Raw genomic sequence first — 15112 nt, 5'->3', positions numbered from 1 at the left:
ACTTTCATCTCTCCCTTATCCACCACCGAGAATCTTTGCTCAAACCTCACCCGGACCAGCTGCGAGTCGCGGGGCATTACCGATTCCATCTCGTCGCCGATCTTAGTCGTCGCGAATCGCGAGCTCGTGCACGCTGCATGATACCGGAGCATCCCCGATCTCGCCAGTCTCCGCTATCATGAAGCGTTCCTCCTTCGATGCTGGCCTTGACGGCCGGCAACAGGACCGCCGCCACTCTGCCGTCCCTGACGACCGGCCTACTCCGCCGAAGATCTCCAAAGCCCGCGCTTGTAGGTGTTTTCTCTGGGATATGGCGACCCGACTCCGCTGAGAGAACGACCACGTCGTCGGATGGCTACTAATTCGCGAGCGGTACAGGCGCGGAGTGCAAACGCCACAAGATTCGCTGCGAATTCCGGCCAGGCGAAACCAGCTGCACGAAATGCCTGCGCAGCGGGATCAAGTGTGTTGTAAATGACTTTTCGCAGAAGTTTGTTGATGACGATGGAGTGTAAGTCGCCTGATCCTCGACTGTCCTCGGGCTGTTGGAGTGCTTTCTAGTGCTGTTTGCGAGTTGCAGCCTTTGACTGATACTGGGCGCTAGGTGGAAAGCTCGAGCGTCGGCCACTATCCAGCAACTCCAAGCAGCCGTGTCGCATCTTCTCCGCCAGAACGGGCTTCCAGAGCTCTCGACATACACGGTCGGCGACACCCCCAACGGCCCTTCCCCAGCCGCACCTTCATACCACGCCGGAAACCGCCATTCGATGAACGGCTCGCCGTCGGATATGAAACCGGACGGACCGGGGCTGGTCGTGACACGCGAGCCCTCGCAGGAACCAGATTTACAAGACCGAGAGTTGGTGCCAGCGCCAATGCGCAGTCTATATGAGGTGACGAAGCTGCGCGACTTGCGGCACAATCATATCGAGCAGCCCAAGTCGACGCTTCTGGAAGAAGACTTTCTTTCGCGGGGCCTCATTTCTCTCCAGGAGGCGGAGGAACTCTTTGCGTATTTCAGCCGGACCATGAATCAGCTGCTGTGGGGTGGGATCATCCTTGTCCATCGCGACCTCACTTCAGTACGGCGAGCGTCAAGTCTGCTGGCGGCTGCGGTGCTCACGGTCGCAGCGCTGCATATTCCCAACCGCACCGAGACTCTGAACCGGTGTTATAGCGAGTACGTGTCGCTGGTCTCGAGCATGTCGCTGACCCGTGCCCATACTCTGGATGACGTTCGAGCGCTCTGCGTCGGGGCGTTTTGGCTGTCGGAGCTGAGCTGGAAGCTGTCCGGCCATGCGGTACGAATAGCTACGGAGTTGGGCCTCCACCAGAGCTACCAGAAGATGATCCGCGGCCACAGCGACCAGTATGAAAGAGCCCAACTCTGGTACTTACTCTATGTCTGCGATCACCATTTCAGTATAGCGTACGGCCGACCGCCCGTCATCCACGAGGACCAGGCGATCAAAAACTACGAAACGTTCCTGCAGGCTCCAATGGTTGTTCCTGGCGATATTCGGCTGCTAGCACAGGTCGCTCTTTTTATGATCCTGACCGAGGCATACCGGACGTTTGGAAGCGACACCGAACAAGCCCTGACGGAAGAGGACTTTGGTCAACTGCGTGTTTTCAATGTAGCAATAGATCAATGGCGGCTCTTATGGCAACCACGCTCTGGTAAGTCGACCCCAACCTGTTTTTGTACAGAATACCTGACCTTCCCTGCAGCCGACAGTCCCTACGTCCGGACCTACCCTTCGAAGGGAGTGGTCCTGCATTACCATTTCGCCAAGTTCCAGCTCAATTCCCTCTCCCTCCGAGCCATGTCTCCAACCAACACACCCGTATTCTCGATGGACCGCAAGGAATCAGCCAACATCGCCATATCATCCGCCATGGCGTGCTTGAACATGGTGCTAGAAGAACAAGATATCCGTGACGCCATTGTCGGGGTCCCCATCTTCACGCACACCATGGTCACGTTTTCTGCACTGTTCCTTCTCAAGGTGGCAGTTAACTGGAACTCGGCGTACCTGAGCCTGGATAGTGGGCTTGTTAGAAGTTTAGTCGAGCGGGTGATTGAGCTATTGAACTGCGTCTCTGCGGGCGAGAGACATTTGACAAGACATATTGCTCGTGGACTGAGCAAGATGCTGGAGCGATTTGACTCGTGGGATATGTCGAATGGCGTGCCCGCCGGGACCGTAGGCGAACGGGCAGGGAGCGGCGTTCCTGGCGGTGCAAACGCAATGGCGCAAGGATTCCCGCCGCCAGACCTGATCTACGATATGGTAGGGACGTACGGGTTCGGCTTGGACGAGAATCTACTCGATCCCAGCATGGCCAACTTCGAGTATCTGGCGCAGTAATCAAGACGTTCATTAATGTGCTACGGATTATGACAGAATTGTAATGTATTAACACTTCAATGTGAAAGGGTGTGAGAGGACGATAATAAGGGTACACGTAGTGATACTACCATCAAAGTGCAACTCAGGAGCCATTCCTCTCTACCTTTCCTCCAGCCACAGCCAGTATTCCAGCCAGTATCCAGCACAGTTGTCAAAGTCAAATCGGCCTCGAACCGTTGTTCAGGGCCTTCTAGGATCACCTTACTTTGACTGCGTGGTTCTTCCCCGGCTGACATCACGATTCCCGTGCCCTGCTGCCTGTTGCCACGCACAGGCTGCTCTATGCTCACGGACGGCGTTTCTTACTGTATTGTAGCTCAGTACCACTTGCTATGTATAGCACCAATGTGATTGGCTGAGCTGGATCCATCCGCCAGTAGCGGCGTAATGCAATTACCATACACCCTCGTCCTCTGGATCCTCTGATTGACAGATCATCTTCCATCTCTTTCTTTCACAAAACTCAGCACCACCATTTCTCATGATAAGAACGCAATCAGCCGAGCCTGGCTGACTCGAGAAAATGACCAGCCTTTGACCGAAAGTGTGCAAATACCACATAACCTTCAGCCTGAAATATTAAAAACCGAAGTTGCGCGGACTCCGCCACAAAAGCTGGTTCCTAGCTCACGTCCTCACGCAACCCCTCCCCCTTTCTGTTGCATGGGCATGACTCCAGGTTCGGACTCGAACAGTCGCAGCGACGCAGACGCGAGGAGGGGCCTTCGCGTGCGACAGGCAGTGCGGGTAAAGTCCCGAGCAATACAAAACGATGGCGTCCTCTCGGTTGTGCTGCAGGACCTCGCACCCAGCACCTAACTACGCCGAAGTAGGTCCTAGAGCTTTCGACCTCGCACCCACCTCCAACCACCGGCCAGAGCGGCTCTTTGCGTCCCAGACTCCCAGCTCCTCCCCTGCTTTACTTTTGCATCTCCGCAGCTGAAGTAATCCGGTCATGATGGTCAGGCTCACCCATTCCGTGTCTGGCCCTTCCCCCCCCCTTGAGAAGACTGGCTGGCTGGTGGTCGCGGTCGTGCTCGTAGTCGTCGTCGTACTAAGCCCAGTCCCCTTCGTTTCCCTGGCCTGCCCTGGTCTTCTCCCCATTTAATCTCCATACTCCTCTCTTCTCTCTTCTCCTCTCCATCCCTCTCAAAAAGTCTTCTCATCCTTCTTATCCTTCTTCTTTTCCAAATTCATTGGTGTTCTTCCCCATTGATTCACTGGTCCTTCACAACCCTTAATCCCATCCGCGCGCCATTTTTAGACCTCCCACTTGTCTGTGTTGCAACATGTCCACTCGTAAGAGAAAGCAGGAGCTCGAGGAGGAGGAGGAGCTCCAGGCGCTCCCTAGTGACGAGAGCGAGGAGGAGGAAGAGTAAGTCTGCTTGTTAATGTCTATTCTTTCTCTATTCTATAGACTTTTCTACTCCCTCTTTGCGCCCTTTGCAATTGCGGCGCTGCGAGTTCGCGCTTTTGTTGCGCCTTTGTTGCGCGTACTACCGAATCTCGTCTTGTGTCTTCCTATCAACGATCCAGATGCACCTTGACCTACTAATCTTCCCATTCCCATTCCCGTCGCTTTACGTCCTATCTGCGCAGGAACGATCCATTCCTGGACCCTCCCCCAACCCCATTTCCCCACACCCGCTCGTCAGCTCATACCATCTACTGACAAGACCCGCAATCAGGTACGAAAGCACCGAGGGAGAAGGTGAAGGTGAAAGCGAAGGAAGTGAAGAAGAAGACCTCTCCGAGGAGGAACCTGAGGAGGAGGAGGAGCCCGAAGAGCAGGGTAGGCAATCAATTCTATCCCAATTCTCCATCTCCATCGACTACAGTAACCTCGACTAACCAATCAAACCATCAGGCCCTCCCGCTTCCAAGAAGCGAAAGACGGCTGCTGCGCCGAAAGCCGATGACGAGGACGAAGATGAAGTAGAAGAGGAAGCCGAAGCGAACGGCAAAGCGGGCGGCGATGAAAACGGTCTTGACAATGACGAAGGAGAGGACGAGGAAGATGCTGAAGCCGAAGGTGAAGAAGATGAAGAGGCTGACGAGACTGCAAAGACCAGCGCTCCTGCCGCGAAGGTGAAGGGAGATGCTGCCGCGGCCGCTGAGGGTGCGACTGCGGAGACGAAGGCTTGAATCTGATGCACGGTTATCGAAGTACGAATTCGTATCATAAGTCTAGCTCGTCATGCTCCGGGTTCCCTGATCTGATCCGATATAGCTTGATCTGCATAGGAACTAAGAGGCATATATGGATAATCTCATGCGTTATGATAGGTACCTATTAGAACGTAGCTACAGGCTGTAAAAGACTCGCCAAGGCTAGGAATCACGCCGAGCTGCGCAGCCATCACTACGCTTAGCAAATTGGCCTTTCCTTTTCGTTGCATATTCACATCCTGATTTTCCAACAATAGTCAAAAAGTTAGAACCATTGACTTTGCTTCGAGAACGTGTGCCATTTGAATAGTTCTGAATCTTATCGTGGGCACCCTCATGTTCATGACATTCTTCTTGGCCGTAGACAGCGATGCTAACGTGCTCAGCTTGAATGACTCTGAAAAAAGAGCCGTCACTGTGTGTTACGAGTGAACGGTTGTTGTCCAATGTCCTGTAAACCAGCAGATAAAATATACTAGAGATATGAATCTGGCCCGTGTTGATAGATGTTCTCCCAAACTTTGCATGGATCAAGTAATACGAGGCTGTTGAGTGGATTATTTATAAAGGGAAGAGGCTGGGTAAGCGTTGGATGTACATGCTCGGTCAGACCGGAGTCTCCAATCCTGGTGAATTGCTTTTGGCGCGATAGATATTGCAGGGATGGTAAAGAGCAGGGATCGGGCATTTGGCTGCTATGGAGGCGCCACGTGCCGATGTCGGCAACTACTTTTGCATGATGACGCTGTATGAGAATTCAGTCTGGCGCCGCTCTTAAGACAATAGGAATGACCTCGTCTGTACGATAGATGAATGCAATGTGAGGATAGATAGGGCTACGACATCCGTATATCTATACGATACAAGCAACTTGACAAGTTCACTGATATAGGCTCACAGGTCTCGATATCTATACATTCAGAATTAGTAAGAAAGCGATCGCTCTGGCAATCAGGTATAGGATGAAACGAGAAGACAGAAGAAGGGGACCATCCTCGGAGGGAAAGCAGTAAGTACAGTATATTATAAAAGTAGTAGACCATACGGATTGCCTACAACGTCGCGCTCATCATTCTGACTTCAGCTGTTTGCTTCGAACAATCTCAGCCACAAGCCAGGCCGCTAACCATCACTACCGCTGCTGCGGAACGTCGCGCACAGTTGGCAGTATTGGTGGGTGAGATCTAGAACATGCTGGGGCAGGTTCGTGGCCTGAACGATGCTGCGGACCTTGACGGCGCCCTCGTCTTCGATCAATTTGCGGATCATGTATAGTAGCTCAGGGGAGAACTAAACGCCGTTAGCATGTATTCAAACATCAGCGAGGGGGGAAACGAACCTCAGAGTACCATCGGTACTGCCAGGCGATGAGGCGAATCAAGGCACTGAGCATTCCCCTTGTGTCATTCCGCTTCTCGTGTAGCTTGAGAATGCCACGCATGGCTTTCGGCGAGAAACGAATTGACAAACAGGCTTGGTACGCTTCGATGGCCTCATCAAAGTGGTGCAGCCGCTCTGCCAGTTCACCGAGAATCTCCCATTCAGTGGCTGATTTCTTGTACTCCATCGCTTGTTGCCGGTACTGGGCTACCTCCGTACGCCAGATTGTATATATGCGGAGATCCTCATATAAGACCATAAAGAGATTATCCAGCCATCTTTCGCATAGTCGCTTATTCTTGAACTGTGTATATGATGCGTGTGATGGGTCCGGCTGTAAAGTCAGTGAAGCCTTCTCTCGTGAAGGGCCGGTGCTTACATCGTCATTGCCAGACTTAACAACTTCCGATGCCATTGTCTGCTCGGGCCTCTCAATTGAGTTCTCGCCTTGTGTGTGGTCATCGCCATTAACAATCTCCGTAACAGATTCAACTGGGCGGCCGTCTCCATTTTCCTGCTCGCTGCTACCATTCGTCTCTGCGGTTTCCGCGGGCTCTGCTGACTCTGCTGATTCTGCGGGGCTGTCACCATGCGAGTGGATTGATGGCTTTGTGGAGTGCTGGCGCTCAGAGCGATATTCCTCTTCCATGACGAAAACCTCGCTGCGAACCTTAAGGAGCTGGTCCCAGCCGATCGCGGCGGCAATCTTGGTCAGCAGATTGTAAGCTTTCAGAAATGTTCCCTGGTATGTAGCCGCATGCAGCCTCCGCAACGACGGATGTACATAGTCGTGAGGGTCTCCTTGTTTCGGTTGACCTTCGTCGATCTCGTCTAACATGCTCTCTGCTAGAATCGGCAGCATGATCCGAGACGGCTGAGGCATGCGGGGTGTGTCTTTGTCCTGGTAGGTGAACATCGGGCAGGAGTTCAGCGTCAAAAGAGCCAAATCCCATTTCTCTAGGCTCACGTAAACCTCAGCCAACCGAGCCCAGGTGCTGAATTCGCTGGGGGCAGCGGTCACGGCGCGCTTAGCACACTCCAACGCCATTTCGCCTTCTCCTTTGCTAGCGCAGAAGGCAGACTGGCAGTCAAGTAACGCGTAGTCCATGGGAACATCTTGCAGGGCGTCGTACATAAGCCGCACTGCTTGAACCTCTTCATCCGCCATTCTGAAAACTTGAGCGAGCAAAGACGAGACCTCCACATCCCTTGTGCGCAGTTTCTCGAATAAGTTGATACCAGAAGCATAACGGCCCGTAGTTTGAATGTACTTGAGAAGGCCGGCCGTGAGGTGGTTGCTCACTGTGTTCGGAACTTGGGTTTCGGGGTCGGAACTGAGTTGTCTTCCTACAGGGTTGTCAGCTAAATCCATCCCAAAGTCGAAGAGTGAAGTCGAAGATTCGTACCTAAGAAGAATAATTTCTCGGCAGCATCTAAGAATCTATGCTCCATCTCGGTGTTTGTGACAGGGTTGAAACGACGAACCCCAACAATCTTCCTGATAGCATCGCCGCTGCCGTCGTCCGCATATGAGTATGCTCGCAGGACTCCGCAAAGAAAAGTCTCCAGCCATAATGCCTCGGTCGCAACACGTTTGTCTCCACGTTCGTCGATACAGTAGCTTTCAAGGCTTCCAGGGATCTTCACTTCGACTCGCATGTCCAAATGGGAGAATGCATTGTAGCAACTGCACAAGTTAACTCAGCCCATCACTAATATACCGGATGGCAAGCTGACCAGTAGATTCCAGATACCACTTTATTCGCCTTATCGAGCGGGGATGCCACGAGGGTGTTCACGTAGGCAGCCAAACTTGCGGAGGAAGATGCATCAATACCGGTGACATGGTGATAAACGCCAGTCTAGACATCAGAAAACTCGTTAGCTACTTCCAATCATTCCTGGCCTCGAATGATGAGATAAATCGAAGAGAAATATACCTGACGTGTTGAACCAGTCTTTGGCTGCTTGATCAAGTACACCAAGTCTGGAGGGCCCAGTTCCCTTAGGTTCTGTAGTGACTCTGTACGCGCATCAACGGCAGCAAGTATGTCCTCCTCCTCATAAATCCTAAAATATATCCCAATGGTTAGCATTCCATCCCGAACGGTGTAAGCACTGCAATTGCATTGCACTGCAGCTCTCAGGAGCACAAGAGGGGAAACAAATACTCGGGAACAGCTGGCGCGACCATGGCGCACTATGAGGGGCGCAAGAAGCCTGCGCAGAAACGAAGAAGGGAAGCAAAGGAATAAGCAGAGTGTGAAATAGGTGTCCGTTCCGACTGGAGGACAGAAAGTCCTTTCAATGACCAGGAGTGGCTGGAGCTCGCTGTCGTCGTCACTCTTGCCTTTGATGTTCCTGAGGCACGGTCGGAGGCGGAAGGAGCCATTCTTCTTTGGGATTGCGATCTCCACCGTGGAGCAACGCGTGAGCGGCGTGACGGGCATCTCATCCCAAGAGTCCAGACTCTCCGTCGGTATTCGAACACCAAGCTTCAATTTCCCTTTATTGAAGGGATCGGGTTGCATCTCTGCGAGATCTCCCTGAGATGTTGTCAGCGACCGCGACTCCATTGCCACGGCCAGCACACCCTTCTGCGGCCTAATAGTCCTGCGCACCATGTCGACATGGGTGGCCCTCAACATCGAGCCCGACGAGGCAATCGAGGAAGAGGTCGATGATACAAAAGAAATCCAGATCGAGGAAGCGCTGAAGCTATATCAGAACGCGCTGAAACTTCACTCTCAGGGTCCGCAATTTTACGAGCAAGCTGGCAAGGCATATGAGGCGCTTCTGGATTCAGAGATCTTCAAATACCCCGAGTCGCTTTCTGATCACAAGAGAGCTGCGTTGCAGGATGCGGAGCCTCAAGTTGGTGGGCCAACAAACGACGCAGTGGTAGGAGAAGCAGCGTTGGATTTCAGTATAAATGATTCTACCTCGAGCACTTTGCAACAGACAATCTATCTCTCTTACAAGAACCACGGACAATACGTTCTCGATGCTCTACGTGCATCCCTGCAGGAACTCTCCAAGTTGTCTGAAGACTCCTCTCACCTTTCATCTAAAATTGCCGAGAGTTCGACCACTGCCCTGGCACAGTTTGCGGAAGCGTTAGAGCGCGATGACACGGACCTGAACCTGTGGAGGCAGAGCGCGAGGCTGTGTAGTACGTTGCAGAGCTACCGGCTTACACGTTTCTGTCTGGAGAGTGTCTTGGCTGATGACGATAACCGGTTGGAGGTGCGGTCAGAGCAATTGGGGCTGGAGGAAACATTTGCAGAAGAGGGCCTCAGAAAGACGTTGCATTCAGTGCAGGATCGTTTGTCTGTGTCGCTTGTTCCTATCAAGAAGCCGAAGAAGGCTCTCCTAAAATTCTTCAAGCAGCAAAGCGATCCGTACCCCTATCTGCCTTCGCTACCGGATAACCTGCAGGACCTGGATTCCTCGAGGAACCCACTGGCGTTTCGTGCTTCTACGCATGAGATCAAAATCGACTCCCTGACATGGGCCGCTATCGGTCAGGCTATCTTGACTTTCTTAGATGACAAGAATGAACCACCCTCGCTTGCCCCTGGGACGTCTATCACCATTTCGTTACCAGCAGACAGTCCTGAACTGAAAACAGCCTCAATCACAGCGCAGCGGCGACCCTCGAAGGCTCAAGTCGACGAAACTAACAATCAAGATGTACAAATGAATGATGCGCAAAGTGTCGGTGCCCGTTCGGTCACCGGAGCCCAGGGACGAGAGCTCGCCATGGAGCACGGAGACGACCAGTCTTCAGTCGACCAGCGAGCAGAGAAACAATTGATCGAATCTCTTGAAGTCCAATCATCCCAGCACCAGCAAAGTGCAGACCCACAGGAGGATGTTAAAGCAGAGGAGGTCGACGTGAAGTATCCTGAAAATACGAGTCGCAAACGTTCTTCTGGTTCTGCTATCACCGAAGATCAGGCAGAGCGACTGAGGGTCAAAAGCAGGAGGACTCGCTTGCGCGACTCACTCGCTGAAGCCTCAACACATACCGACGACGTTGTGTTTGATCAGGCCAAGTATTATGAAGATCTTTTAGAACCCTATGTTCAAACCGACGAAGGGGTCTTTGGCACAGTTGGGGCCTTATTGTCGAAACTTGGTGTAGAGGATCTGGGGACATTTGAAGAGCTACGGAGATCAGTGGCATCTGCGAATGAACGAAAGGACTCGCCGGCTACTCCAGTCAACGTTGTCAATGCCGAGGTGCTCTTGCAGGATCTTAGGAATGTCCTCACCCAGTGGGATGAAAGATTGCATCAAGTAATGCAACAAAGCGACAGCCTGGCGGGTCTTCAGGACATAAAGAGTATGGGCAGATCTGGACTCGCAGTCTTCCTTGAACATTCGAAAAAGACAACACACAAGTTGAAATTGAAACAAACTTTCAGCGGAGAGGATGAGTTGTTTGATTTTATTCGAGAAGTCAATGGTAGCCGCCTTCACCTCCACGATGTTGTTTTCGAGTGGTTGGGATGCCTTTTGAGACCGGATTATAAGAATTTCTCAACCCATGATAACCAGTTCAATGACTGGTCACTGGTTGAATCATCCTATGTCGCTTACCAATGGCCAACCACCCTTAAGGATGTTGTGCTGCAGCTTCTATCCCTTGAAGACGAATATATTCACGGCAAATTGGAAGAAGGAATGCGAACTCTAGAGCATCAAATCCTTGAGGCTCAGACCGGAACCCCATTCCGCTATACAGCAAAACACTTTGCAGACTTGGAGATGATACAGGCTATCTATGAACTTCACCTCGATTTATATGCACCTATGAATGCTCCAAACAACGAGACAGACCACCAAACAAGGACTTTGCAGCAGGATCGCTTGGCAAGATGGTCCATGCTAGCACGTAGTGCACTGACTCACTTTATTGACTGCTGTCCTGAGCGAGTGAATCGAGAGCGGATAACAGTTCGTCATATCTGGGCGTCCACGTTCCACTCGAATATGGGGGTTGATGCTCAGCGGGAACACATTTTACTCTGTCTTGAAGATCTCAAACGTCTCTTCAGCTCTCTCAATGAGCCTGTGTTCTCACTCGCTAATAGCTCCATCATGTCCGAAATGTCATGTGAGGCAATCGATCAAGAGATCTCAAAATTAAACTCCATGGATTTTTTCACGCGAATTTTCAACCCCGACTCTGAAGACCCCGTTGGGCTTATCGAGACAATTGAGCCGATCGTTGAACCCTCGGCGGTTCAACTCGAGGAAGGGTCTGAGGATCAACAAAGCCTACAACGCCGTGAAATGGGCTCTTTTCTGGATCGAGGCGACGCCACTCTGAGGCTTTTCTTATGGCGTCGACTTCAGGATGCTTATAGGAAGATTGATTACCCTCCAAAGGTAGTATCTTGTCACTTGAGAAGCATCGAAACAATTATCAAAGAACTCCGAAGCCCGGCATATGTGGAGGAGCCTGGTGAGCACCGTCAAGCAACGCTCGTCCGATGGCTGAAATCGCTCGACGGCATGCTAAGCAAAACTGTGATGACGGTTCTGCAAGAGTCCGACAAAGCTTATGATTGCTTCGATATGGAGCATGTCAAGTCCTCAATGTCAGCTGTGGCATTTCTCATAAGACTACTCCACAGTTTTGTGCTTTATGACGATTCTGTGCGCGTTGGACAATCGCCAGGTATAGATCTGCGGGCAGCTCTAGCAAAATCACTGGAAAACTTCAAAGAGAAGATGCGCGATATGTTAGTCCGTTGTTGGGTTTTGCTATACACCCTTCTAAAGGAGGCTATTGCTCAGAACCAAGAAATGTTCGACGAGCCTTTGGAGGACCGTGTCTACTACTTACGCGCCGTGCACAATTCTCTTGGCTTGCGCCAGATGTGCAAGAGATCTCGCAGTCAGTTCCTTAAACTGGTCAAGTCTGAGCTTCTCGCTTTGGACGTGGAGCAAGACATCGAGGCTGATATCTGTCAAATCCTCTTTGACATCCATGGGGTCAAATTAAGTCTGAGTGACCATTTATTAACTGACCATGGCTGCGTCCCGGAGAAGCTCGATCGCTCGACAGCCATCACGATGATTGATTTTGTAATGAAACAGACGAAGAAGATTAACATCAAGGATCTTTCCAAGTCGGAACTAAAGAACACGATTGAAAAGATGCAACAGTCAATTGGAACGACTAAAGCAGTTCCTCCTGTATCATACAATCGCCGCATCTTGAACGCCTACCTGAAAACCCCAATCAACCCGTCAGAGCTTGTCCGCGCTATTCAAGGAGTAACAGATCTTCCATTCATTCCTGTCCCTAGCCAAACAGCAGTCATTGCTAATAGCGGTTGGTATTTCCTCTTGGGTTATGCCGCCCTCACCAAATTCCGCTCGCAGAAGCGACTGAACCCGGTGCCTACCACAGACCTTGATGAAGCCATCAGTTGGTTCCGGCAGGACTTGGAACATGGCACCTCAAGGTGGGAGAGCTGGTACCGGCTTGCCCAAGTCTGGGATTCCAAGGTTGAGGAGGATATCACTTGGTCCGCGGACAAGATCAACAATAATCGCACCGAACTGGTTACCTGGCAGCGCAACGCAATCCACTGCTACGCAATGGCTGTAGCCACAGCCGCCAAAACCGCAGAGTCGGGACCAGAAACCGGAGCACTCTTAGCAGACCTCTATACGGATTTCGGAATCCGTCTTTACTCGTCGTCTAGGGAGCCTCTCTCTATGGCCGCATTCAGTGTGGCAGACTTCACCCGTCATTTCAGCAATGAAGAAAGCCAACAGATGTATGAGGGCCGGCCATTCAAAGAAATGAAGATATACAACGTTTGGAGACTTGCCGCCTTTCTTTTGAGACAGGCGCTTGTTGATAAACCAAAGAACTGGATGTGAGTTTGCACCATTACCCCTATTTAATTGGTGTGGTCAATTAACGTCAATAGGATACATTACATGCTGAGCAAATGTCTCTGGAAGATGTTCAGCTGCGACGACTCCGTTCGGGGATCTTCGAAACGTATCAGCCTTGATAGTGTCCTGGACTCCCTCCTCGACACCATTGACGCCCTGCCGCAGCGGAAAGACTCGCGATCCGAGCCCATTTTTGAACCTCACTATAAGCTTGTCTCTATCGTGCACAAACTTGTCATAAAAGAAGTTCTAACAGTAAGGACCTTTCACCATCTTTACAATTATTGTAATCATTTGGCTTACTTCTCTATAGCCCGCAGAAGCAAGTAAGACTCTTGTTGCGACACCCTGGGCTAGGAAGGTGCCAGCTTGCGAGGATCGAAGTTCCTGGAAAAAATACATCCTCGATGTGCTCAAGAACCTGAAGAATGCCGATAAGGCGAATTGGCATCATCGTATGGCTGTTAGGGTATGCGGCGTAATTTCCTGCCATTCTTACAATGGAAGCTCACATCTCACAGGCTGCACGTATCATTTATGACGACGATAAAGGTGCTATTGCCGCTGCAGAGGCTAAGAGTGAGCTCACGCAGCAGATATTCACTAAGACCATGACCATTCAGGTGTGGAAACCGGAGTATGAGCGACCCGGTAGACACTTCGTCTACACTACACGATATGCATACTTCTTCGTCACTCTACTTGATCAGCTTGATGACAGAGCCAATCTCGAGCAATTGCTACGTCGTGTGCGGAAAAAGCAAGGCGATTTCATCAATCATACCAAGTTATGGGAGGACATGTGTCTAACCTATGCCCGCGTCATACGTAGAGCAGCTGGGATTAGTGAGGGCCATGAAGAAAGTGTCTTCAAACCGATAGGGTGGGAGGAGTTCTCTTCCAACACTGCCCGTCTAGAGGAGCTCCCTCAGCTTGCGCCTGAAAGTCCGTCACTTCTCGAGCTTCTCCGGGACGCGATTGAACTCAAGAAACTAAACAACAATCTCATGAAAGTCGCGTTGCTTGAAGACCTTATTGCGGACGTCTACTCCCGCATCTACGAAGTCAACCTGCCCATCCTACTCGAGCAGGTTAACGAAGAAAATAAGGAGAAAATGAAAGTCGACCATATCCTCATGACAGCTGACGGCGCAGCAACAGCCGACACCTCCACGCCGCCAACCTCCGCACCGGCCTCAGAAACCCCCGCCCCGCGTGGCCGCACAAAAGGCATAGCCCGTCGCGACATACAAAAGCGCGCTGAGGCCATAGTCAGCCGCAAGGTACCACCCCGTGCGCCCGCCACTAAAGCACCAACGACGACCGAAACCGAGTCCGCAACCAACGCTACAAATTCAGCAGGCTCTAAACCAGCCGTGGAAATCAGTGTCCGCCGACCTTCTGCCGCCGTAGTCGATTCAGCAGGGCAGCAAAGTGATATTCCAAACAGTCTGCATGACAGCGCAGATGATGAAAGCGAGCTGAGCGAAATTGATGAGGACAAGCTCTCGAAGCTCGCCGCTGATCCGAAAATGCTCTTTCCTAATTTCGGTGATAGAAGGAGGGGTTCTCTGGAGCCAGATTCGGAGATCTCTGCCCAGGCCAGTCCTTCCGGTGACGCGGATGCTGCGAATGAGAATGAGGAGGTCGGCGAGTTGGAGGGGGATGACAGGGAAGGCGAGGATGAAGGTGAAGCTGGACCGGATGCTGATCTTGAGGAAGAGAGTATGAATGAGGATGGCGATGGCGACGGCGATGGCGATGAAGCTGGCGAAGGGGAGGGCGAGAACGAGAACGAGAATGGAAACGATGGTAATGTCAATGGCAACGACGAAGACGACGACGTCGATATGGAAGCTGGAGAAGAGGAAGAAGAAGCCCCTGGACAAGATGGTGAAATAGAAGGAGACACGACCATGGAGGGCACGGATGCAGCCGACGGCGAGGATCCTGAGCATGAACACCGTCAGGAACAGGAACAAGAGCAACAAGTGGGTGGCGGGCAGGAAGGCGAGCCTGTTTATGACTCCGAGTTCGCGACTGAGCTTTGAATTGTCTTGAACGGGACGTTGTTATGATTCGCTTGAAAGGGTATGCATATCTGGCGCTTTATCCCTGTTCCATTACGTGGGCTATGGGTAAGGTTATTGTACTTCTATATTTGCAAGATTTTTTAAATCAAGGCGCTGGAGGTATATATCTAGAATCAATAAGACCCATATTCA

At 51.5% G+C, this 15112-nt stretch overlaps 4 protein-coding genes across 4 annotated transcripts; 3 read left to right on the top strand and 1 right to left on the bottom strand.

Moving 5' to 3' along the window:
• Positions 1–178: 178 nt before the first annotated feature.
• BDW70DRAFT_147092 (putative C6 transcription factor) lies at positions 179–2372 on the top strand (the record flags this gene model as incomplete). Its single annotated transcript, XM_073738667.1, has 4 exons — positions 179–290; positions 379–511; positions 605–1680; positions 1711–2372. 4 exons carry the CDS (start codon positions 179–181, stop codon positions 2370–2372), a joined length of 1983 nt encoding a protein of 660 aa, XP_073600217.1.
• A 1132-nt stretch (positions 2373–3504) lies between these two features.
• On the top strand, positions 3505–4680 carry BDW70DRAFT_63660 (uncharacterized protein). Its single transcript, XM_073744436.1, has 3 exons — positions 3505–3789; positions 4103–4206; positions 4282–4680. The coding sequence occupies exons 1-3, from the start codon at positions 3704–3706 to the stop codon at positions 4557–4559; spliced, it is 468 nt and encodes a 155-aa protein (XP_073600216.1). The 5' UTR covers positions 3505–3703; the 3' UTR covers positions 4560–4680.
• Positions 4681–5448: 768 nt separating this feature from the next.
• On the bottom strand, positions 5449–8300 carry BDW70DRAFT_127661 (ChAPs family protein). The gene is made up of 7 exons (XM_073735301.1): positions 8135–8300; positions 7904–8033; positions 7701–7825; positions 7370–7650; positions 6343–7310; positions 5923–6297; positions 5449–5873 (listed from the first exon to the last, which is right to left on the bottom strand). The coding sequence occupies exons 1-7, from the start codon at positions 8155–8157 to the stop codon at positions 5706–5708; spliced, it is 2070 nt and encodes a 689-aa protein (XP_073600215.1). The 5' UTR covers positions 8158–8300; the 3' UTR covers positions 5449–5705.
• A 118-nt stretch (positions 8301–8418) lies between these two features.
• Positions 8419–15085, top strand: hir3 (putative transcriptional corepressor of histone genes (Hir3)). Its single transcript, XM_073744435.1, has 4 exons — positions 8419–12865; positions 12920–13142; positions 13201–13356; positions 13409–15085. The coding sequence occupies exons 1-4, from the start codon at positions 8586–8588 to the stop codon at positions 14936–14938; spliced, it is 6189 nt and encodes a 2062-aa protein (XP_073600214.1). The 5' UTR covers positions 8419–8585; the 3' UTR covers positions 14939–15085.
• Positions 15086–15112: the final 27 nt, after the last annotated feature.

The sequence above is a fragment of the Aspergillus foveolatus genome, assembly GCF_047715535.1.
Source record: "Aspergillus foveolatus strain CBS 279.81 unplaced genomic scaffold BDW70scaffold_3, whole genome shotgun sequence".
In the NCBI taxonomy this organism is placed as follows: domain Eukaryota; kingdom Fungi; phylum Ascomycota; class Eurotiomycetes; order Eurotiales; family Aspergillaceae; genus Aspergillus; species Aspergillus foveolatus.
The sequence above is the reverse complement of the archived record's forward strand: the minus strand, read 5'-3'. Positions and strand labels throughout refer to the sequence as shown.

What these genes read in the sequence shown, in the direction of transcription:
- BDW70DRAFT_63660 (XM_073744436.1), top strand. Translation starts at nt 3,704, where the DNA reads ATGTCCACTCGTAAGAGAAAGCAGGAGCTCGAGGAGGAGGAGGAGCTC. An exon ending in GAGAGCGAGGAGGAGGAAGA is followed by an intron (nt 3,790 to 4,102) that starts GTAAGTCTGCTT and finishes ACCCGCAATCAG; the next exon opens with GTACGAAAGCACCGAGGGAG. An exon ending in GGAGGAGCCCGAAGAGCAGG is followed by an intron (nt 4,207 to 4,281) that starts GTAGGCAATCAA and finishes TCAAACCATCAG; the next exon opens with GCCCTCCCGCTTCCAAGAAG.
- BDW70DRAFT_127661 (XM_073735301.1), bottom strand. Translation starts at nt 8,157, where the DNA reads ATGGTCGCGCCAGCTGTTCCCGA. An exon ending in GTGGTATCTGGAATCTACTG is followed by an intron (nt 7,651 to 7,700) that starts GTCAGCTTGCCA and finishes TAACTTGTGCAG; the next exon opens with TTGCTACAATGCATTCTCCC. An exon ending in AGTACCGATGGTACTCTGAG is followed by an intron (nt 5,874 to 5,922) that starts GTTCGTTTCCCC and finishes AACGGCGTTTAG; the next exon opens with TTCTCCCCTGAGCTACTATA.
- hir3 (XM_073744435.1), top strand. Translation starts at nt 8,586, where the DNA reads ATGTCGACATGGGTGGCCCTCAACATCGAGCCCGACGAGGCAATCGAG. An exon ending in GATAAACCAAAGAACTGGAT is followed by an intron (nt 12,866 to 12,919) that starts GTGAGTTTGCAC and finishes TAACGTCAATAG; the next exon opens with GATACATTACATGCTGAGCA. An exon ending in ATCATCGTATGGCTGTTAGG is followed by an intron (nt 13,357 to 13,408) that starts GTATGCGGCGTA and finishes CACATCTCACAG; the next exon opens with GCTGCACGTATCATTTATGA.